Genomic DNA, 19299 nt, shown 5'->3' on the forward strand with positions numbered 1-19299 from the left:
GTAATTAGGTTAAAAACCCCAGGTTTATCATTATTATTAGTATATATTTATATACCACCACTCAACTCACAGTATTATTTTCAGGATGTCTGGCTTCTTTTGGAACATTTGGTGGAGGATTTAGGTACGAGATTCCCGAATGATTTAATTATCATGTTGGGTGATTTTAATGCCAGAATTGGCTCCAATCCATCACAATCTGCTGAGCGTTGGGGTCTTCATGAAGACCTCCAGGAGATCTATTACTGGTCCTCCAGAGATAAGAAAGTAAATAAAGCGGGTCGGAATTTGTTGGAGTTAACCTATAAATTAGGGCTTCAAATTTTAGGTCCCAGTGATACCGGGCTTCTTTATCCATATACATATTTTACACATTCAGCTGGCAGTGTTATAGATTACAATTGTGTCCCTAGACAGAATGTTCATCTGTTCCCAGGAATTAGGGTAACTACAAGAGAAGAGAGTGACCATCAACCCATTTCAACTCACTTAATTTTAGAATCAGATCGTAGATTAGTGACTCAGACAAGTATGTGTCAAGTAGGCTAGACATTGTTAGTGAGAAAAGAATAAGATGGGAGCATGTGAATACCCAGAATCTCAAATCTTGTCTGAAATCAAATGAGGGAAAAGCCCTGGGAAATCTGATATGTGCTCTGGATACAAACATTGAGTCTGTACTGTCTGCATACCAAACAATTTGTTCACAAATTAAACCCTGGTTACTAAAAAGGGACAGTAGAAATGGTCTGAGGAATATAAAAAGTACTTGGTTTGATGCAGATTGTAGAGTTTCAAGGGATAGACTGAGAAAACAAATGAGGATTGCTCGTGATACCTTGGACAATGAAGCACATGTACTTATGCTTAAGCTTAGGCGAAATTATAAGAAATTACTCATAGATAAGAAAATTAATTATTATGCAAAAAGTTGGTCAAAGTTGGAACAGGCGGCCAGAAACAAAAATTCAGCAAGTTTTTGGCCTATGGTATCTGCCAGATTTAGAACAATTATAGTGTAGAGATTCCTGTATCTGCTAAAGTATGGGAAGACTTTTATTTCGAACTATTTAGGGATAAGGCAAACGGGGAAGGAATAAATGTTGCAGAAGACATTGATGCCATTCCCAAATGGCCTCCAATTTTAAAACAAGAAATAAAGCCTCTCATTCTTATGTTAAAGAATAATAAGGCTCCTGGAGAAGATTTTTTGCCGCCAGAACTTTTTAAAGACAATGTTGACTGGTGGGCTTCTGTTCTTGCAGGCCTCTACACTCATATAAGTAATACTGGTCGTATACCTAATGGATGGAAACTTAGCATAGTAATTCCCTTATTTAAAAAAGGTGATCGCAGAGACCCCAGTAACTATAGACCTATCAGTTTAATAGATATCCCTGCAAAAATCTATGCTAGATTCTTATACCAAAAATTAGAGGAGTGGGCGGAACAAAATGCTATTTTGGTAGAAGAGCAGGCAGGTTTTAGGCAGGGAAGGTCTGTTATTGATAATTGTTTCACACTATCTCATTTGATATCTAAATATACCACAAAGGGTGGACAGCTCTTCACAGCATTCATCGATTTAACTGCAGCCTTTGATTCAATTAATAGAAGTCTTCTCTGGGATAAGTTGGCTAAAACAAACATTGATCAGAGACTCCTTTTTCTTATAAAGATCCTCTATATAGATACCCGTTTAAAGGTTAGAACCGGGGTAAACCAAGCTTTAACAAACGACATTCCCACAAGTAAAGGAGTTCGTCAGGGTTGTATTCTTGCGTCATTCCTCTTCAATTTCTATGTTAATGATGTAGTTTCCGCACTACATAGTCAAGAGCTTCATATGCCAAGGATACTGGATAAATCGTTGAATATCCTCCTTTATGCGGATGATATGATTTTGTTTTCTACCACACAGGTTGGTTTGCGGAGGCTTCTGAGAAAATTTAGTTTATATTGCAGGAAAAAGGATTTAACGATTAATGGTAAGAAATCAAAAGTGTTAGTCTTTGGAAAGAAAAAGAAGCGATATAAGTGGGTTTTGGATTCTAATGAAATTGACCAGGTGGATTCATTTATCTATCTTGGCTTAGAGTTTACTTCCTCAGGTTCTTGGGCACCGCAGTTAAAAAGAAACGAACTAAAGGCAACGGTGTGTGCAAAATCCTTGAACAAGCTCTTGAATTATAGACATCCTGGTTCTCTTTTGCCAGTAATTAATGTGTACAAGGCTAAAGTGTTGCTGATAATAATTTATGGGGCTGAAATCTGGGGCTTTTCTAAAAGTAGGGAAATAGAAAGGGTCCAAAACCGTTTCTTTCGTATGATTCTAGGGGTTGCATTTGCCTGTCCAGCATACGTGCTTAGATCAGAATTTGGTATCTTGGCTGTTTTAGACCAAATACATTGCAGGCTATTTAATTATTGGTTTAAGCTAGTTTCGATGAATGAGGCCAGGCTTCCAAAGATGTGTCTTCTCGAGCAGATGGCCAAACCTTTAAAAACTTCCTGGCTTTATAAATTTAGTAAGATGCTACCAAACTATGGCTTTAGTTTGCAGGCACTTAGCATTTCAAACACCAATATAAGAAATGCCGTTAAACTTAGGATTTCAGATATTAGAAGGCAGTCTGATATAGCGGCAGTGTCAAAATCAAGGGCCATGAAATGGCTAGCCAAAACAAAATTCCATTTCAAAGAAGAAAAATATTTGTTTTTTGTTATGAAACGGGCCCATCGAGTAGCCTTTACCCGGCTTCGATTCGAGCTGATGGACACAATGATGTTACAGGGTAGATTCCAAGGTATTCCATTGAAAGATAGACTATGTATATGTGGCAACCCTGAAATTGAAGATTTAGTCCACTATTTACTTGAATGTTGTTTATATTCAAAATGTAGAGAAGACCGGCCAACGCCCAGCCTAAGTTTGGGCGGGAAGGCCAGCAGTTGCGTTTGGGGAGGAGCGATAAAACGCTCACCCCACACTAGGGCTGGTCACGTGGACTGACTGGGCTGGGCTGCTATATAAGCAGACAGCCCCCAGCAACTCGGCCTCTTTCAACGCGCTGACTGCACGTGTAGCAGTCAGCTGTAAAAGTTGGAAGAGGCAGTCTCCGGGAGTGGAGCAGCAGCAGCAGCAGCAGCAGCAGCAGCAGCGTCGTCGTCGTCGTCGTCAGCAACGACCACGTGGCTGAGCAGGGAGCGTTTGCCAGCCGACGGAGCTTCTCCAGGCAGCGCCGGGCTGTCCCTCGGCCCCAACAGAGCCAGTCTTCAGCCCGTCTGGGCTTGGTTTGAGAGGGCGAAAGTTTCCCGCAGGGGCGGCTGGTGACTCCGAGCCCCTCGATCTAGTTGGGCTGCGATTTTCTTAGCCTTGCCCTTTTTGCATTCCCTGAACTTTCCCGGGTTCTGGGCTTGGGGAGGGCTGGGAATGGGGACCTTGGGGGGAGGTTTCCCCAACATCTTTCACCAACAGAGCCCGTCTTCAGCCCATCTGGGTTTGGTTTGAGAGGAAGTGAGTTTCCTGCAGGGCGGCTGGTGACTCCGAGCCCCTTGATCTAGTTGGGCGGCGATTTGCTTAACCTTGCCCTTTTGCATTCCCTGAACTTTCCTGGGTTCTGGGCTTGGGGAGGGCTGGGAACGGGGACCTTGGGGGGGGTTCCCCAACATCTTTCACCAACAGAGCCAGTCTTCTAGCCCGTCTGGGCTTGGTTTGAGAGGGTGCGAGTTTCCCGCGGCTGGTGACTCCGAGCCCCTTGATCTAGTTGGGCAGTGATTTTCTTAGCCTTGCCCTTTTTGCGTTCCCTGAACTTTCAGTAATAGGCTGTAAACCAACCACATTCAGTTAGTAGGCCACTACCTTAGTTTTACCCTGATTATTAACTGTTTATTAGGCCAATTGTATATTAGTTTAACCCACATTTCCCGCATCACTTTCCATATTGGTGTAGTCAGTTGGCGCTTGGGCGCAAGGGCATCCAGTGTGGTTTAGCGGCCACCCACAGTCTTTTATCTGTAGGCTTTTGGCCTAACCTGAGCATAGTGCCATGGCACCTAAGAAAGGAAATGGGGGCAAAAAGGGGAAGGGCAAAGCACCCAGCACTCCTGCCAAGCGGCCACCCCCCCAACCTCTAACATCATCTGAGGAGGATGAGCCTGATATGACTCAGGTGCTAAAACGCATTGAGGCGTTGGAGCAGGATAACGCCAAACTCAGGCAACAGCTCCAGTCTCGCAAACCTAAAGTGATGAAAAAAGCCAGCTATCGCAACCCTCTTTACAGACCTCTTACTTCTTCACCTAAGCAGGTGATGACCACATCTCAACCACCAGCTGGTGAGACTGAAGAGCAAATTCAAACAACGCCAAGGCAAGCTGAAGCTTTAACTCCAGGCCCTGCACCCTCAACATCTGCAGCTGCTGTGACCTCTGACGTCGTTCACAGTGAGTATTCATCGCACAACACGGCCAGTTCATATCCATGGCCAGCTTTTGGTTCTTGGGGTGTCCCGCCTTGGGCCCTTGGACAAATGTGGCCTTACTCACCTCCATTAGAGCAGGATGACAATAGGGAATTCAGTACACCACACAAATCTGTTACAGATGCATGCACCCAGGTTTGGACGGATGCAGGTAAGGCTAATGAATCCAGGGCCACCTCAATTTCCCAAGGCACACAAGTGGAGCAGGGCTCAATGCATAAGCCTTCTATCGACACATCTAGCACGGTGCAGGCAACCCAAACAGGACCTGTAGAGTCACCTGAGGCACCGACGGACCCATATGCTTCAGCGATGGGTTCACCAATTCCCTATGGAGCTATATCCACCCCGGTGGGATATCATCTTCTTCCCGCCACGAAAGAAAAGATATGGAAAGGGGAGTACGTGAACCTATTTTCACTACTCTTCAGGGAGGAGGAGAAGACAGAGAAGGACAAGGAGAAGGATAGAGATCACGAGGTGGTTAAGCGCAAGAAAGTCGAGAGAACCTGGGCCAATTGGTTGGCCGGGTACATTATCTTCATGGGGGTGGCTTTACAGAAGCACCCCAGTAAAGCCACAGTATTGATTAAGTACCTGGACATCATATTCCGTTGCTATACAGAATATTTGGGTCCGGCGTGGTTGGCTTATGATGAAGCCTTTAGATTAAAAGCGGTTTACACTCCAGAGATTAAGTGGGATGTGAAGGAGCCGGAGCTATGGCTTCAGTTCATGACACCTGCTAGGCCCGTAACGGGGGACCGAGCTGATAGTGGGCACATTTTGTCACGCCCGGCGGGCCCCTCAACTAGTAGGGGCTACGCCGGGCAGTCGGTTCAATCCCGACTCTTCTGTTGGGAGTTTAGCTCCAAGGGGGCATGTGCCAGGGCACAGTGCAAGTTTAGGCACGAATGCTCACTTTGTGGGGCAGCCCATCCATGTTCAGCATGCCCACGGCTTAGGGGAGCCAAGGCAGGCAAAGAGCTATTTGCGGCCAAGAAGTCCAACAACAATGGACCTTCTTTCAAAGGGCCCCAGTCCGGTGCGGGTGGAGGTGCTAGCTAAATGGCTGAGTAAATACCCGCACCGTGAACATGCGCAGTTTCTGTTTGAGGGTTTTAGTTTTGGATTTAGAATACCTTTTAAAGGAGTTAGGGCCTCCTTCTCCGCCAAAAACCAATCATCCATTCGCGGAATGGAGAAGGTGGTTTTGGAAAAGATTAATAAGGAGGTCAAGGCCGGGCGGGTTCTGGGACCCTTCCAGAGCCCGCCCATGCCTCGTCTCAGGGTGTCCCCGCTCGGCATAGTGCCCAAAAAAGCCCCTGGTGAATTTCGTTTAATTCACAACCTCTCACACCCGGTAGGGGAGTCGGTTAATGATGCTATTCCTGATGAGTTGTGCACCGTACGTTATGCCTCGTTCGACAGTGCCGTCCAGATGGTTCGGCGCTGTGGAAAGGGGGCATTGATGGGAAAGTGCGATATCAAATCTGCCTTTCGCCTATTGCCAATTCATCCGGAGGACTTCGAGCTGTTAGGATTCCAATTTAAGGGCATGTTCTTTGTGGACAGGGCACTGCCTTTCGGATGCGCAGTGTCCTGTGCCACATTTGAGTGTTTTAGCACATTTTTAGAGTGGCAATGGAGACAGAGAAGTGGTTCAGATAACAACATTCATTATCTGGATGATTTTTTGTTCTCTGGCAGTCCAAACTCCAAGCAGTGCCTCGAATTCATGGCTGAATTCGAGGCAATGGCGGCCGAGCTAGGCGTACCGCTCGCTCAGGAGAAGACCGAAGGGCCGGCTACGGCCCTATCCTTCTTAGGAATCCTCATTGATTCTGTTGAGCAAGCGTGCAGCTTACCTGCGGATAAGTTGGAAACCCTACGTACGTTAATAGACGAGGCGTCTAGAGCCAGTAAGTTGACACTGCGGCAGGTGCAGCAGCTCATTGGACACCTCAACTTCGCATGCAGAGTAGTCGCCCCTGGGCGGGCTTTCCTCAGGCGCTTGTGCGAAGCTACAATCGGGGTTAAGCGGCCCCATCATAGAATCAGGGTTTCTACCGAGATGAAGGAAGACTTGCGGGTATGGCACTCTTTCCTCCAGGATTACAATGGTGTATCATTCTGGAGGCAAGAGATTAGGCTGGAATCGCAGTTCCAGGTCAGGTCAGACGCCTCGGGAGCGTTCGGTTTCGGGGTCATTTTTAGAGACCGGTGGTGCGCCCAGCAATGGCCACGCCATTGGCTGGTAGGGGACATATGCCGGGATCTGACTTTCCTGGAATTGTTTCCTATTTTAGTAGCAGTTTGGCTCTGGGCGGAGCTTCTCGCATCAGCAACAGTGCATTTCTGGTGCGATAACATGGCAACTGTGCAGGTAGTGAATTCCTTATCTTCAAGGAACCGCAGGGTTATGAGACTTGTCAGGGCAATGACAGCTCGTTGTTTAAAACATAACGTGGTTTTTTATGCCCGTCACATCCCGGGACTGGATAATGGAGTGGCTGACGCTTTGTCGCGTAACCAGATATCCAGATTCCGGGAATTGGCACCCTTCGCCAGACGGGAACCCGAAATTATGCCCAAGGAGCTTTGGGATCTTGGAGATCCGAAGCCATCGAAGCGATGAATATGTCTATCGCCCCTAGAACCCGAGCCCTGTACGAAAGAGCAGGTAGGGAGTTCAGCGTTTTTAGGGGGAAATATGGCCTACCAGAGTCCTGGCCGATTCCTATCGACCACGTCTTGCAGTTTTGTGTGGAGCTCCATCGCAAGGGGCTATCCACCAGGACTTTGCGGGGAAAATTGGCTGGCTTAGCCTTTCAGGCAAAAGTCATGGGTTTGAGCGACATCACAGCGGACTTTAGGGTGCGCAAGATGCTCGAAGGTTGGGCTAGATTTAACCCACCACCACCTGACAAGCGCAGACCCATCACGCCAAATATACTTTTGGGATTGTGTGCGCAATGGCCTAAGCTTTGCATATCCAATTTTGAACAGTGCCTGTTCCATGCAGCAGCACTAACAGCTTTCTTTGGGGCCTTCCGAATTAGCGAACTCTTGGCAGGCTCCAAGGCCGATAAGTCAGGCAGTGCTTTCCAGTGGAAGGATCTGCAGCTGGAGGGACACCGAGTGTGCCTACATTTGCGCCACTCCAAAACAGACCAAAGGGGGCGAGGGACATGGGTAGAGCTTGCCTCAGCCGACAGGGAGGAAATCTGCCCGGTGGCAGCCATGGCTGCCTTTATTGCTCTCAGGGGTAGATCAGAAGGGTTTTTATTCTGCCATCAGGATGGCAAGCCCCTTTCTAAATACCAGTTTTGGGCCATGGCTAAGAAGGCCCTAGCTGCAATCGGTTTAAGCAGCGATCAGTTTGGAACACACTCGTTCAGAATCGGTGCAGCGTCAACCGCAGCTGACGCTGGACTGAACGACGAGCGGATAAGGTCAATTGGCAGATGGCGATCTGCAGCGTTCAGGACATACGTTAGGAAATAAACATTTTTCTTGTTCAGTTAATAGTTCACATTTCTTTGGCAGATGCTGGGATGAGACCCGAGCCCATTAGGATCATCATATGCGGCCACAGCATGGTTTTCTGGGCATGCAACAGAGCCTCCAGATCTGCAGTGGGCACGCATTTGGGACTACAACCGGACGCCACCATTCAATGGATTGGGCGTCGGGGATTGAGATGGGGCGGTCTCATGCATCTTTTGTTCCGCTCTGGTGTTGTGGTTCGCCCGCCGCAGGTGTTGGTTATACACCTGGGGGGCAACGATCTTGGTTTACTTAAGGGAAAAGCCCTGATCCTCCAGGCCCAAGCAGACTTTGAGCGGATTTGGGAATGTTGGCCAGATACTTGGATTGTATGGTCCAACATGCTTCCTAGGCGCCAATGGCGCGAGGGGCACAATGCATGGGGACTAAACAGGGCGGTCAAGAAGGTGAATAGGGAACTTCGGTTGTTTTTGCGGGGTAAACGGGGATGGATCATCCCGCACCCAAGCATACCAGTTTGCAAGCAGGATTTATATAGGGCCGACGGGGTACATCTCTCCGATGCAGGCAATGACTTTTTCCTACAGGATCTCCATGTGGGTTTGCGGGACTGCCTCCCTGGGTGGGGTAAGTGAGCCTAAGCGGAGGCTTGGCCCACTATCATGGCAGGGTTGTGCGGGAATTGGTTAGTTTGGATAGGGTTGGCAAGTACACTGGCACCCATTGGGGGGTGATGGGCATAACCAGATGGCCTGCTCCACGGGGCTTCGCGGCCCCCGTGTCAGGATATGGAATGCCTTTGGAGCCCCTCAGGTTTCATCTACTTACTGCCGTTATGGCAATAAGCGGGGGTGAAATCTGGCGGACTCCCCACACTTTAAAAGTGACGGTCAAGGCAGGAGCCGGGGAACCGCCTTCTGCCTTGGAGTGTGTCTTGCCCTTGACAGGCCTAGGGGCCTGAGAGAAGAATGAATTCCCGCACAGGCACATGGAGATCCGGGGAGGGATGTTACTACCATGTTATAAATAAAGAGGCCCAAGTTTAACCCACATACGTTGTCTGTGTTTTATTTCTGCTTCCTTCTCCAACACGCAAGACCGGCCAACGCCCAGCCTAAGTTTGGGCGGGAAGGCCAGCAGTTGCGTTTGGGGAGGAGCGATAAAACGCTCACCCCACACTAGGGCTGGTCACGTGGACTGACTGGGCTGGGCTGCTATATAAGCAGACAGCCCCCAGCAACTCGGCCTCTTTCAACGCGCTGACCCACCCGCCCTCCCTCTCCTAGAATGGGATTAGCCAGTCGCTCTCTTTGGAGAGGGGGCTAAGTAGGAATTTTTCCCCACGGGGTTTTCGCCTACTTCATACTGGGAGCATAAAGAGGACGGGTGAATAAATAGGTTAATCCGTGGCAGGGTTGTGCGGGAATTGGTTAGTTTGGATAGGGTTGGCAAGTACACTGGCACCCATTGGGGGGTGATGGGCATAACCAGATGGCCTGCTCCACGGGGCTTCGCGGCCCCCGTGTCAGGATATGGAATGCCTTTGGAGCCCCTCAGGTTTCATCTACTTACTGCCGTTATGGCAATAAGCGGGGGTGAAATCTGGCGGACTCCCCACACTTTAAAAGTGACGGTCAAGGCAGGAGCCGGGGAACCGCCTTCTGCCTTGGAGTGTGTCTTGCCCTTGACAGGCCTAGGGGCCTGAGAGAAGAATGAATTCCCGCACAGGCACATGGAGATCCGGGGAGGGATGTTACTACCATGTTATAAATAAAGAGGCCCAAGTTTAACCCACATACGTTGTCTGTGTTTTATTTCTGCTTCCTTCTCCAACACGCAACATTATCTATCTATGTTTTTAATACGCATGAGAGACTGGTCAGCCAAGGATAAATTGGCCTTTCTCCTACGTGGTTCTAACTATTTTGTGACCCAGAGGGTTGCTCTCTTCGCTCTTAAAGCAGCCAGTATAAGAAAAAAGAATTAGAAAAAATGGATTAATTAATAAGTTTTTATCAAATGTTGCAATATATGTGGGGGTTTTATTAACTGTTAGTCATATATAATGTATTAATTATGAACTGTATATTGTTTTAGAATTTTAAATCATAAATTTTAAGTATTTGTTTGTTTTTAATAATATGTGATTTTTTGAAATGGTCAGTAGACTTATTCAATAAAGGTATTTACCTTTGCTTTCTTATCCCCATTACAGTAATTATTTATAATATTCTGCCAACTTTTTATCTCTAATTCTGAAATTTTTATTGGTAGCATCCTGAACACAAAATTAATTTTAGCTAAAATCTTCATTTTTATTAATGCTATTCTTCCAAACCAGGATAAATTCAATCTTTTATATTTTTCCAATTTTACTAAAACCTCTTTTTTAACCTATTTAAATTCTCCTTCTCTAAATTGTCTAAGTTTTTTGTAATTTTAATTCCCATATATCTAATCTGTTCCTTAACTCTCATTTCTATTCCCTTTCGTTCCCATTCCTTTTCTTCCTTTTTAGTATAATTAAATAAAATCATCTCTGATTTGGACCAATTTATTCTTAATCCAGTAGCTTCTTCAAATTCTCTCAATTGCTGTTTAATTCTATCTATCTTTCTTATTGGGTTCTTAATAGTTAATATCATCTGCAAACATATTCAATTTTGTTTTTTTTATACCACCAATTCCTTCTATCTCCCCATCGTCTCTTATTGCATTCGCCAGTACTTCCATAACCATTACGAACAGGACCGGCGAGAGTGGACATCCTTGTCTTGTCCCTCTGGCTAGTCGTATCTTATTGGTGAATAGAATTGACTTTTAATAGTGTGGTCACTCAGAAGCTTTTTTAAAAGTCTAAAAGAGCAAACTGGAAAGAAGTGCTCTGCAACCCTACATTGAGGTCTTATTTCTGTTTACTAGAAGTAAGTCTCTCTCTATTCAATGCGGTTTACTCAAAGGGAAACATACATTCATCACACATAAGCACCTAAAGTAGGGTTGCCTAGAAGGGGGCTGGGTAAAGAGATCAAACAGCCCCAGGCCCCAAAGATGCCAGAGGGACCCCGCAGTATTCGCTCCTCCTACCACAACACAAACGACTCAACTAGCAAGGGTCAACAGCAGCACAAACAGCTGCAGAAACTCAAGCTGACTCAGAGTGAGACGTCCCACTCCAATGTGTGCAGAGCAAGGGATGAAGAAGGAGAGATGACAAGGACAAGACACAAACCTAGCTAGCCACATCCCATTTGGAGGGGAGCGGAAAGCTCAAACACGAAATTCCTATTGAAAATACACTGTGCGAAACAAGGCCTATCCACGTGGTCCCTTTTTAATGTCTCTTTTTTAAAAAAAGGATTTTTCTTTGATCATGGGTTGATGACACATGGCTTTCCTTTATCAAGGTGTTCAATCAGCCCTAACCCAAATAGATAAAATCCAATATAAGTGCTACTGAGAGTAGCCCTATTGAAATGAATCAGACTAAAGTTAGTTATGATTTTAGTCCAATTCATTTCATTGGATCCACTTTGTATTTTACTCTACTGCACATTCCATTAGCTCCAGCAATTATGTTCTGTGCTTGGTTTTGATTCTAGTCGTAGGCTACACCCTAAGGGCTGGCCAACCTTAGGGAAGGTAGTCTAACATCCCTGGCTTGGATGGTGAGTATTCCAAAATAGCCACCTACTTCACACCTTATATTCCGTTCCATTGAAGGTGCAACCCTACCGTGAAAAGTTGGGTATTTTTTTTTTATCCAGCTACACTTAGGAACAAATGCCTTTCACCTTAAGAAGGCATAGATATCCCCCTATTATTTCAAATAGTACTTGAGGAGCGCTGCCCATCATGGCCGCTTGCTAATTATACCACCTCATCCTCTCACTTGCTTTCCTGTGGTCTCTTTCATTGCCCAGTGGTAGTGGCAATTGGCCCCAAGTAATCCAATGCTTGAACCACCAAGTGACAGAGACATGGCCGAGCCAGGGAGAGGGGGAGGCTGCTGTTACATTTGTGACCAAATGTGCAGGGCCAAGAGAAGGAAGCCAGAGGAGGTAGGGGCTGCGGACGGATTATGCACTTCCGTGTGTCACCACATGATTGGTATAACTAGGAGGATCTGGATGTAGTAGGGAGGAGTGGCAAAAAGGACTGAATGAATGAATCCCCCCTTTCCTCCCCATTAACCCCCCATTGTGTGCTTTTTCCTTGTGTGTCATCTCTTTTTAGGCTGTGAGCAGGGACTGTTTTGTTTAGTAATTATATGTAACTTTTTTGGCTGAGGAATAGGGTAAAGATACTTTAAATAAATAAGTAAATATCAAAAGTGTAAATGACATCATCCAATGTCTAATGAAGCATTTGACATCAGAGAACAGGAGATGTCTTGCTGTGATGCAGAAAGATGCTGAGGTTTCCTCTAATTAAGTGGAATACAGGCAACAGGAGGATGCTTAGCTACAGTTATCCATGCTCTGATAACCTCTCGTTTGGATTACTGCAATGCGTTATATGTGGGGCTGCCTTTGAAAACGGTCTGGAAACTTCAACTGGTGCAAAACAGGGCAGCACGCTTACTAACAGGGACTGGCCGACGAGACCACATTACGCCAGTCCTTTTCCAGCTTCATTGGCTGCCAGTCCAGGTCCGGGCCCGATTCAAAGTGCTGGTATTAACATTTAAAGCCCTAAACGGCTTGGTGCCAGGTTATCTGAAGGAACGCCTCCTCCCATATGTACCTGCCCGGACCCTAAGGTCATCTTCAGGGGTCCTTCTCCGTGAGCCCCTGCCAAAGGAAGTGAGGCAGGTGGCTACCAGGAGGAGGGCCTTCTCTGCTGTGGCACCCCGGCTGTGGAATGAGCTCCCTAAGGAGGTTCGCTTGGCACCTACATTATATGCTTTTAGACGCCAGGTGAAGACCTTTTTATTCTCCCAATATTTTAACAATCTATAAATTTTAAATAACATGGTTTTAAATTTGTAATTTTGCATTGCTGCTGTTTTGTTTTTATCTGGTTGAGCTTTTATATTGTATTTTATATTATGGTTTTATACTGTTGTTTTATATTTTGAATGGTTTTAATTTTTGTGAACCGCCCAGAGAGCTCTGGCTATTGGGCGGTATAGAAATGTAATAAATAAATAAATAAATAAATGCTGTAATGAGGAATGATAGAAAGGCACGGATCAAGTCCATTGATAACCATGCTGCCATACTTCAGGGCCAAAGGAAAATATATATGGGAGAACTGAAAGTGTATCACCTGTTTATCAAGTCAATGAGCAACACAGAAGTGCTTTTGACTAGCCAAAAATTTCTCCCATTCAAAGGAGAAGAAATTTCGGAGAAATTCTCATGGGCTTGGTTCAGGGTTGTTGTGTTTTCCTTACTTATGAGATGGTTGAGGAGTGTGTGTGAGTGTCCTGTCTACCATTGTAGAACGATCTCTCTGGCAGCCTGTAGCATCGTTGGCTTCCCACACCTCCCAACCAGAGGAAGACATAATTAATTTATTCCTTCCATAGAGCCTTTTCAGATCAGGAAGTGCAGGCAGGCTGGGGGACTGTAGAGCAATGGAGAGATGTGTAACAGAAAGAAATATCTCCATGAGCACACATGCAAAATAAATTATAAAATGCCCTGAGAATGAGGCAAAAAATATATGGTTCGGGTCCAGGTTATTCGAAAGAACGTATTCTTCCTTATGAGCCTGCCCGTGCTTTGAGATCTTCTGGAGAAGCCCTTCTTTCAGTCCCACCTTCTTCACAGGCACGCTTGGTGGGAACATGGGAGAGGACCTTCTCGGTGGCTGCTCCAGTGCTCTGGAACTCTCTTCCCAGGGAAGCTAGGCTGGCTCCCTCCTTGATGGGCTTTCGGAAGCAGGCTAAAACTTTTTTGTTCCAGCAGGCCTTTGGAGAATAATCTGGGCCTCCATCTATGTTAATGTCTTATAATTTTGTTGTGTATTTTAAATATTTATGGTTTTGTTTCCCCCCCACCCCATGTATATTTTAAACTTTGTAAGGCCGCCTTGAGGCCCAACATTGGGCAAAAGGCGGGATACTACTACTACTACTACTACTACTAATAATAATAATAATAATAATAATAATAATAATAATAATAATTGAAAGCCTCTTTCATGGGGAAGAAAATTTTTCAGGAAACTGGAGGACAGATTTTGGCACAGCTGGCTTTGCATAGATCTTAAGTTGCATGCAACAAAAAGCATACTGAGAGTTACCATTCTCTCTCTCTCTCCCTCTCCTTGAATGTATTGCTTTAGAATAATTGTTACACTATTGTTGATTTCAGATATATGATGGGATACTGTCCTAAGAAACTGGGTGCTTCGAAATACAACTTCTGCTAACAACCAGAAGGCATTGCACCACTATTTCCATCTTTTCTTCCTTAAGGTGTAATCCTATGAAAGTTTAGACAGAAAAAAGTCCTACAACTCCCAGTATACCCTAGCTAGCAATGCTGGCTGGAGCATGCTGGGTATTCTAGGACATTTTTTTGTCTAACTTACATAGAAATGCACCCTTAATGGATTTTCTGCAATAAGAAAAGAGATGGAAGAAGCAATGGGAAAACTTAGGAGAGTTACGAATGGAAGTTAACATTGTTTAGATTGCCTGTAAAATTCTGTGAAAGAGTCAGGACCATGGCGCCATAAAAGCCTCATCTAGAAGCACCCACTGAGGAATTCTAACAAGTTAAGGTACAATCCAATGAAGATAGCTGGCAACCTCCAAACCCAGAGGCTGCTGATTATCTAATGCAGAGCAGCTGGAGCATGGAGGCGGTCTTCCTCTCCACTTTCCAGTTCCCCTCCATTTCTGCTAGATGGACAATTTTGCCCGTCTAACAGCAGCACTTCCAAGGATGATCATATGCACACACAGATTTATTGTGTCTTAGCAAATTGCCATTATACACACAGAAAAACGCTATGCAATTTAAAACGACTAATAAGCCATTAAGAGTTTAATAGTTTTCTGTATAGCCTTTAGACTTTGTGGCACATATTTGTAGATAATTGACAAGGAATTTAGAAGTTCTAAAAGATATATACCTCTCAGCATCAGTCAATAGGAAACAAGCCTTAATAAAGGATGGCCTTCCCTTGAACGATCTCAACAGTGGATGAATGTATTTGGTTCTGAAATCATTATAATAGAGCATTCTAGCAGTACATGAATAATATCTTCAATTGATACAGAATTGCAACTGCATACTCTATCCTTCTTAGGAACCCCCTTGTGCCGACCCACCCAATCTGACAATGGAAGAGCATTTAGGGAAGGACGCTGGAGTGGGCTTTGGAAACGTGTCTCTCTCTCTCTCTCTCTCTCCCTCCCTCTCTCCTGCAATAGCTTCCTGGAGCCCAGATTCATTTACAAAACATCCTGTTTCCAGGATGGTTTGCATTGAATATTAGTCTCATAGTGAGTGAACTCATTAAAATGAATAGGACTCTTGTTGGACATGACTAAATTATGGCCCATTCATTTCAAAGCGTCCTTTCTAAGTATGAATAACTTTGGGTGCGACCCAAGGATAGAACAAAAATGATTAATTGATTGCAGCTACTTGGCACATCATTTTCTTTGCAAAATGAAAGGGCATTTATTTATATTTTTGTTTATTTTATTGTATTTATCCTCACAACAACAACCCTGTGAGGTATGTTGAGCACCAGGTTAGGGAAGGCTGCACTAATTAATTTTAGCAACCCAAAGAACTGTGCATGATATGTTGACAACCACTCATCTGTTTCCACAGAATTCAACTCTTCCACCTTCAGGTGCACTGTCACTACTTAGTTCCGTTTCACCTGGCCCTCATCTTCACGACCACAATAATGCTGTGTGCGGCAGTGTGAGGTGCACCACCGCCACATTGACACTCCTTCCGACCATCTACAACGGAAGGAGTGCAGTTGAGGGCATTCCAGGTGCCGGTGCTGCTGGCGCCCGCCCACCGGAGCACTCATGCGGCCAGTCTGGGGGCGCCTGGGAGCACTTCCTCTTCTATGGTTAGTGGGGGTTTTAAGGGAAAAAGGGGATTGACGTGTGTTTTGTTTCGCTTTAGCTGTAAATGCGAAGGATTGCATTTACAGCTAACTTGGGAGGGGGGGACACAAGGCGGGAGGAGTGGGGTGCTCCCTCCCTGGCAGGATTTCCACCACCCCCTTTAAATTTCATTTATTTTTTCTTAACAAGGCTCTGCAGAGGCATGGAGCCTTGCTCCAATCTAAAAAAGTCGGGTTAAGTACCCGACTCTTTTAGCGTGGATCTTTTGGGCTTTGCCCCTGGATTGCTTCGGAGTGGCAGCTGCTTCATGTAGATCACCTGCTGCCACTCTGAAGCAATCCAGGGGCAAAGCGTCCGTGTGGACAAGCCCCCTGACACATACACCCACACACAGAGGCATATATGTATTCTCTCATATACCTGCCAAAACAAGTATACCTGAAAAGCATTAATTACAATTTTGAAACTGCCAAGCTTGCTTAATATTGTATTTGCAATCAGCATCCACTCCAGGTGGAAAACAGAATGAGCAGGTACTAAGGGAAGGAGATTGAATGGAAATAAGCACTTTATTGCTTGGTTGGAAGTAGGCCTGATGTCTGAATGTGACCAGCAGCTGGTTACCACAAGCGAGAACTGTAATTGTGCTCAGGGCTGGTGCCACACTATTTTGTGCCCTAGGCAAGGCAAACTACTTGCCCCCCCACCCAAATTGCACGGAAGTCCAAACATGTGCACCGAGTGGAGAGCTGGGACTGGCTCACTTCGATTTGGGACCGAGCCGTCTGGAATTCGCCGGGACTTACTTCCGTCCGAACACAACCCACTATGCATCCTGGTGTCCTGATCCCCTCCGCATGTTTACTTGGGGGAATAAAGCTTCCGAGTAAGGAGGCATAGGCGGATCAGGCCACACTGGTGCCTCCCAGTGCAACGCTTTCTTGGATGCAAGTCCCTTTGATCCACGCACGCAGGATCGGGAAGCAGGAGAGTTTGCCTTGTGAGGAGTCCACAAGTCCCTAACTTTCCTGGGGGAAGGGAAAGGGAGTCCTGCTTGCCCGCCTGCCTGGACATCACAGCCTGTTTGAGGAGAGAGGTGAGGCAACCTGGTGCCCTTTCCTTGGGAGTAAGGCAGAGGCTGGCTTGAACCAGGGTCAAGCTCGCCACGTGCTTTTTCTTCTTCTTTTGGCGGTGGCCTCTTGGCTCTGGGAGGGCAGCTTTCGGGTGGAAGTCCGAACGTGGAGTCGTCCCACCACCCCAGCGTCCCTGGCTTCGCTTTGGCTGGGTGGGCACGGGGCTCCATCTCGCCCGCTCAGGCCCAGCTGAATCCTCAGGCCGGGCCGGCTCACAGCCAACAACACGCATGAGTGCTGCGCAGCAGGGCACCCCTCTTAGCTTGACGCTCTAGAAGGCCGCCTGAGTGGCCTCTATGGTAGCACCGGCCCTGATTGTGCTGTTCTGTTAAGACTGATTGTTGGATGAGTGGTGTGTATGGTTGAGAGGAGGTCTGCATAGTGAGTGAGTGTTGCAAGTGTGTAGGTGGAGTTGATAAGGATGTTCTTGGAAACTGTGATGCAGGGACACATGGAGGGGGCACCACTATTCCAGTGATTTGGGGCAGAGGGAAATATGGCAGAAAGAGGGGGTTGGGAGATCAACATAGAGCGGTTTACAGGTGTCTTTACACTGTTCCACTTCTACCCCCTCTTCCTTTAAGACAGGGGTGAACAACATCAGTAGTTCTGGGGGCCAATTCCTGCCCTCCTCCCACAAGGGGCCACACCCCTCCCTGGTGCTGCATTGCTGATTTTGCCACTGAAATTTGGTGGAAGTAGCAAACAAGTAGCACAGCCAACTTTCCTTTAAAATGTAAAGGGAAATAGCTCTTTTTTTGGCCACTGTTGCTACACTACTGAATTTTCTCTGGCAAAATGCCACCTTTTTAGACCCTGCTTTTCCATGGCAGCAATGGGGAAGTGATGGCCTGACAAGAAGCGGGGTGGGTGGGGGGCTGTAGCCATGTGTTCCCCACTCCTGCTTTAAGGATATGTATACAGAGAGCATAATAAAGAAACATCTAAAAGGTCTGAAGCAGAATAGTTTAAATTAACAATATTATTGAACAATTTTCTTAGGTACTACGTGGGAGTATGAATCATCTTTGATAAAGCAGGCACAGCCCAGTGACATTCTATTGTTTTATTATGACTAATATGATCTCACTAATCTGTCATAAACCAGTCACTGGTCTGTCAACTTCATTCACTCCATCTGCAATGTGGTGCATAATAATACTGACTTACCTTGCAGGATTGTTGGAAAGATCACACTTAGATAATGCATGTGAAGCACATGTAAGACTTGACAGTTCTATAGTGGCTTTCCCCAACCTGGTGCCACCCAGATGTTTTGGACTACAACTCCCATGATTTCCAGCCAGCACAGCCAATGGAAGGACTATGCTATGCAGATAAGTGTTTATTAATAGTTAATGTTTATATAGCATATAAAATACAATAAGTACAATTCTTCTGATGTATCTTCACAACACCGCTGCTCCTTGCTAAAAAACAAACAAAAGCAAAAGCAGCTTGCAATGTAAATCACACGGGCTTTGGTCCAGGAATTATGTATAGGCTCCCGAACATAGGAGACCTAAAAAGGGCTCTTTGGGGTTGGTGCCCTTGACTATAAAGGCTCTTATATGCAGGGGTGGCTTCTATATCCTAACAAGATTCCTGTCCCTCTACCACTTGCAAATCATTGGCTTCAGCCCTACCCAATCCACCCTCTGGCAAATTAACACCCTCCATGAAAGAATGTGGCCTCTGACGGAAAAAGGGTTTCCCCAGCTCTGCTCTATTTAAGGAAAGGTTGGAGAAGAAAATGATTTGGAATACAAGATCTATTGTACTGTTACTGTATTTTTTTAAGGATCTGTCAGTTTTAGCAAAGCCATTAACGTGCAACTTCGGAGAATCATGCAAAATCAGCATTACTCAAGACAACCTGATCTTGGGGAAGAGCTCTTCCACTGGTATGTTCAGCACATGTCTGGAAAACCCACTTAGTTGTCTGCAAAACAGCATGTCTTCCCAGAAAGAGAGGAGAAAGGTTTATGAATAGGCACTCTCCCATAAGCAGAGAGCTCTGAACTTCTTTTGACATGAAGTGTCATGGTCTGACCTTGGAAGCCTTTTATCTTACCTCCTAAACAACTAACTAGAATTTGACATGTGGCTATATAGCCTCTGG

The 19299-nt window shown here is 45.8% G+C and overlaps 1 protein-coding gene across 1 annotated transcript; it reads left to right on the top strand.

Moving 5' to 3' along the window:
• Positions 1-4041: 4041 nt before the first annotated feature.
• Positions 4042-8629, top strand: LOC134400121 (uncharacterized). Its single transcript, XM_063128409.1, has 3 exons — positions 4042-4446; positions 7021-7167; positions 8034-8629. Exons 1-3 carry the CDS (start codon positions 4050-4052, stop codon positions 8627-8629), a joined length of 1140 nt encoding a protein of 379 aa, XP_062984479.1. The 5' UTR covers positions 4042-4049.
• Positions 8630-19299: the final 10670 nt, after the last annotated feature.

The sequence above is a fragment of the Elgaria multicarinata genome, chromosome 6, assembly GCF_023053635.1.
Source record: "Elgaria multicarinata webbii isolate HBS135686 ecotype San Diego chromosome 6, rElgMul1.1.pri, whole genome shotgun sequence".
NCBI lineage: Eukaryota > Metazoa > Chordata > Lepidosauria > Squamata > Anguidae > Elgaria > Elgaria multicarinata.

Coding starts and splice junctions, on each gene's coding strand:
- LOC134400121 (XM_063128409.1), top strand. CDS start 4,050: ATGGCACCTAAGAAAGGAAATGGGGGCAAAAAGGGGAAGGGCAAAGCA. Junction 4,447..7,020: donor GACCTCTGACGTCGTTCACA/GTGAGTATTCAT, acceptor TCGCGTAACCAG/ATATCCAGATTCCGGGAATT. Junction 7,168..8,033: donor AGCCCTGTACGAAAGAGCAG/GTAGGGAGTTCA, acceptor TTTCTTTGGCAG/ATGCTGGGATGAGACCCGAG.